The 2,683-nt window shown below is 34.4% G+C and overlaps 1 protein-coding gene across 4 annotated transcripts in view; it reads right to left on the reverse strand.

Moving 5' to 3' along the window:
• PRRG1 (proline rich and Gla domain 1) overlaps positions 1 to 2,683 on the reverse strand; it is an 86,571-nt gene that overhangs the window by 23,526 nt on the left and 60,362 nt on the right. For all 4 annotated transcript variants that reach the window (XM_011384565.2, XM_011384567.2, XM_023525664.1 and 1 more), the window contains exon 3: positions 1,429 to 1,589. In XM_011384565.2, the coding sequence (XP_011382867.1) occupies positions 1,429 to 1,589 (161 nt within the window). The remainder of the gene's footprint in view (positions 1 to 1,428; positions 1,590 to 2,683) is intronic.

Genomic DNA, 2,683 nt, shown 5'->3' on the forward strand with positions numbered 1-2,683 from the left:
GAATTATATCTCAATTTGAAAAATTAATGTAAAGAAATAGAAAATAAGCAAAAGATGTGAAGGGAGAGTTCACAGAAGAGAATATATAAATGTAAAATAAGCACATGAAAAGTTGTTTGACATCATTAGACATTAAAGAGATGGAAGTTAAAACCACAATGTGATATCCCTACATTCCTATCAGAATGACCAAATAAAACATAGTAACAATACAAAGTGCTGGCAAGTATGCAGAAGAACTGATCAGTCAAACACTGCTGGCAGGAATGTAAAATGGTAATCTGTACAATGACAAATTAGTTTGTCAATGTCTTAAAGAACTACACATATACTTATCATACAACCCAACAATTGTACTCCTTGAGATTTATCACAGAAAAATAAAAACTTATGTCCTCACAAAAACCTGTACACAAATATTCATAGCAGCTTTATTTGTAATAGCCCCAAATTGGAAATAACCCCAATGTCCACAAAACTTATCAAACTGTATACTTGAAATATGTATGGTTAACGGTATGTCAGTTATAACTCAATAAGTTTTTAAAAATCAATAGCTTACACATACGCAAATAATAACCAGTTAGAATATATCATGGAAAGGACACCCCATTTACAATAGCAACAGAGCAATACTTAGGAAACAACTTAAGAAATGTATAAAACCTTGAGTTCTTAAACCTTGAGCTCTTTCCTATTACCCCTGGGTCCTTTTCTACCTAACAAGAGATCAAATCTTTCTTTAAAATTTCTGCATCTGCTGCCTCTCAGATGTATTTGATGTCCTTTTAACACAGACATATCTGACATCCCTTGTTTAGCATCTAGTGTTATTTTCATGGTGCACGGGATCTTTATAAAATGGCCACCCCTGGTAATGTAATTTACGGCTGCAGAGCAGTTCCACAGAATTTACACCACTGCCTGTGCTTTCCCATCCCTGCTCTTCTTGAATAGCATGTGGACTAGAGTAAAGAGAGGTGAAAAGGACTATTCTCACAGAGTAGGGAGCAAGGTTCAGGTATTTCTTTTCTTTTGTATGAGAAGTAAAACGTTTTAAAACAGTGTCAGCATCTATTAGCTTCCTCCACAATTTCTCTCTGATTAGGCAGAGTAAGGGGATGATATTATCTATAACTTTCCGGAACAAAGCCTCCTGCGAAATAAATGCTTCCCCTTGCTAAGATGATAAATCTCAGCTCAGCAGAGTCCTATGGAAACCGGACCTGCCAAGATAGACCGACATACAAGGACGTAAACCTACCTCTCCTACACAGAGTGTTCTTACTTAGATGCCACTTTCAGAGTTCTTCGCAAGGGTGATTTTTAATTGCTAGCAATGCACACTATTTGGGAATGCAGATTTCGAACATACATCCAAAAGTTAGGCAAATCTGTGAACATTTTTTAAAATTCCAATATACTTACAGTTTTTTCATTATTTTCAAAAGCTTCTCTTGCTTCTTCGAATGTGCAGACTTCTTCTTTGCATTCACGCTCAATGTTGCCCTGTCTTGTTTCTTCGAAAAGTCTATTAGCTCTTGGGAAGCGTTTTAATATTGAATTGGCTTTTTCTCCCATGAGGAAAACTAAAAAGAGACACAATAATAAGCTAAAAATTGTAATAAAAAGCCATGTGAAAAGTTAATATACAGGATGAAATCTGCTAGATGCTCTTTAGGAAACAGAGCCAACATTCTAAATCTCTCCTGGAGTCAGCAATGAAGTCACTTTTAGCTCCGAGACACCACATCTGCCATCTTCCTCATCATGTGAGTATGTCCTTTCAGGAGCAGTTGCCCTGGGCAGGGACAGTGACATAATTAACTATGTTATATCACACTTCAGCACATTCCTGCCAACCATGGGTATTTAAATATAGTAACTGATACCAGGACTTATACCCATTACTATAAGTGGATACCTCCAGGCACTCTGCTGTTGGACAGCAGCAAGCAAGTCAAAATCCATCTCTGGACTATCAGTCTTGTTCCTCAAAGTAAATACAAATAAAACTCCAATTGGGAGACAATATTATCTATAACTTTGTAAAATAAATGCTTCCCCTTTAAACTCCAATATAAACCTGGAGAACCCTTACTTATATTAAAAAAGTGACAGGACCAAGAAATTAAGATAATTTTGGCCATAATTCATTCCAAGAAACACTAATAATTTTGTTCTAAATTCACTTAACTATATTGTGACACCTTAGTATATTCAACCCCATTTCACTATCTTTCAGAACAAGAAAATTCTGCATGACTTATAGAGACATTTCATATAAACATTCAAAATGGACATTATGATACCCAATACACTAAATAAGGCAATAGTTGCATGCACAGTTATGGAAAATTATTTTTATTTTTACACATTCATTTTAAACCATACTTCAATTACATTTTTCTAAAAGTGTCATGCTCATTTGGAGAGCATGAAATGAATCCAGAAATTAATCTCCACTAATACAAAGAAATTAGAAAATTCTCTAATGTTATAGACTTCTGACATGGGAGAAGGCACATTACAGTTCCTTCAAGATATTTTAAAAATTTCTATATTTTGTAAAGAACTTTTTGAAGTAAATAAAAAAAACAGTAAATGTTCTTTTTAAAAATGGCAAGAATAGTAGTGAATTTAAGGTTTAGCTCATTAGAGAAATATGTATTTCACTTTCTAG

This window comes from Pteropus vampyrus, unplaced genomic scaffold (genome assembly GCF_000151845.1).
Source record: "Pteropus vampyrus isolate Shadow unplaced genomic scaffold, Pvam_2.0 Scaffold592, whole genome shotgun sequence".
NCBI classification, from domain to species: domain Eukaryota; kingdom Metazoa; phylum Chordata; class Mammalia; order Chiroptera; family Pteropodidae; genus Pteropus; species Pteropus vampyrus.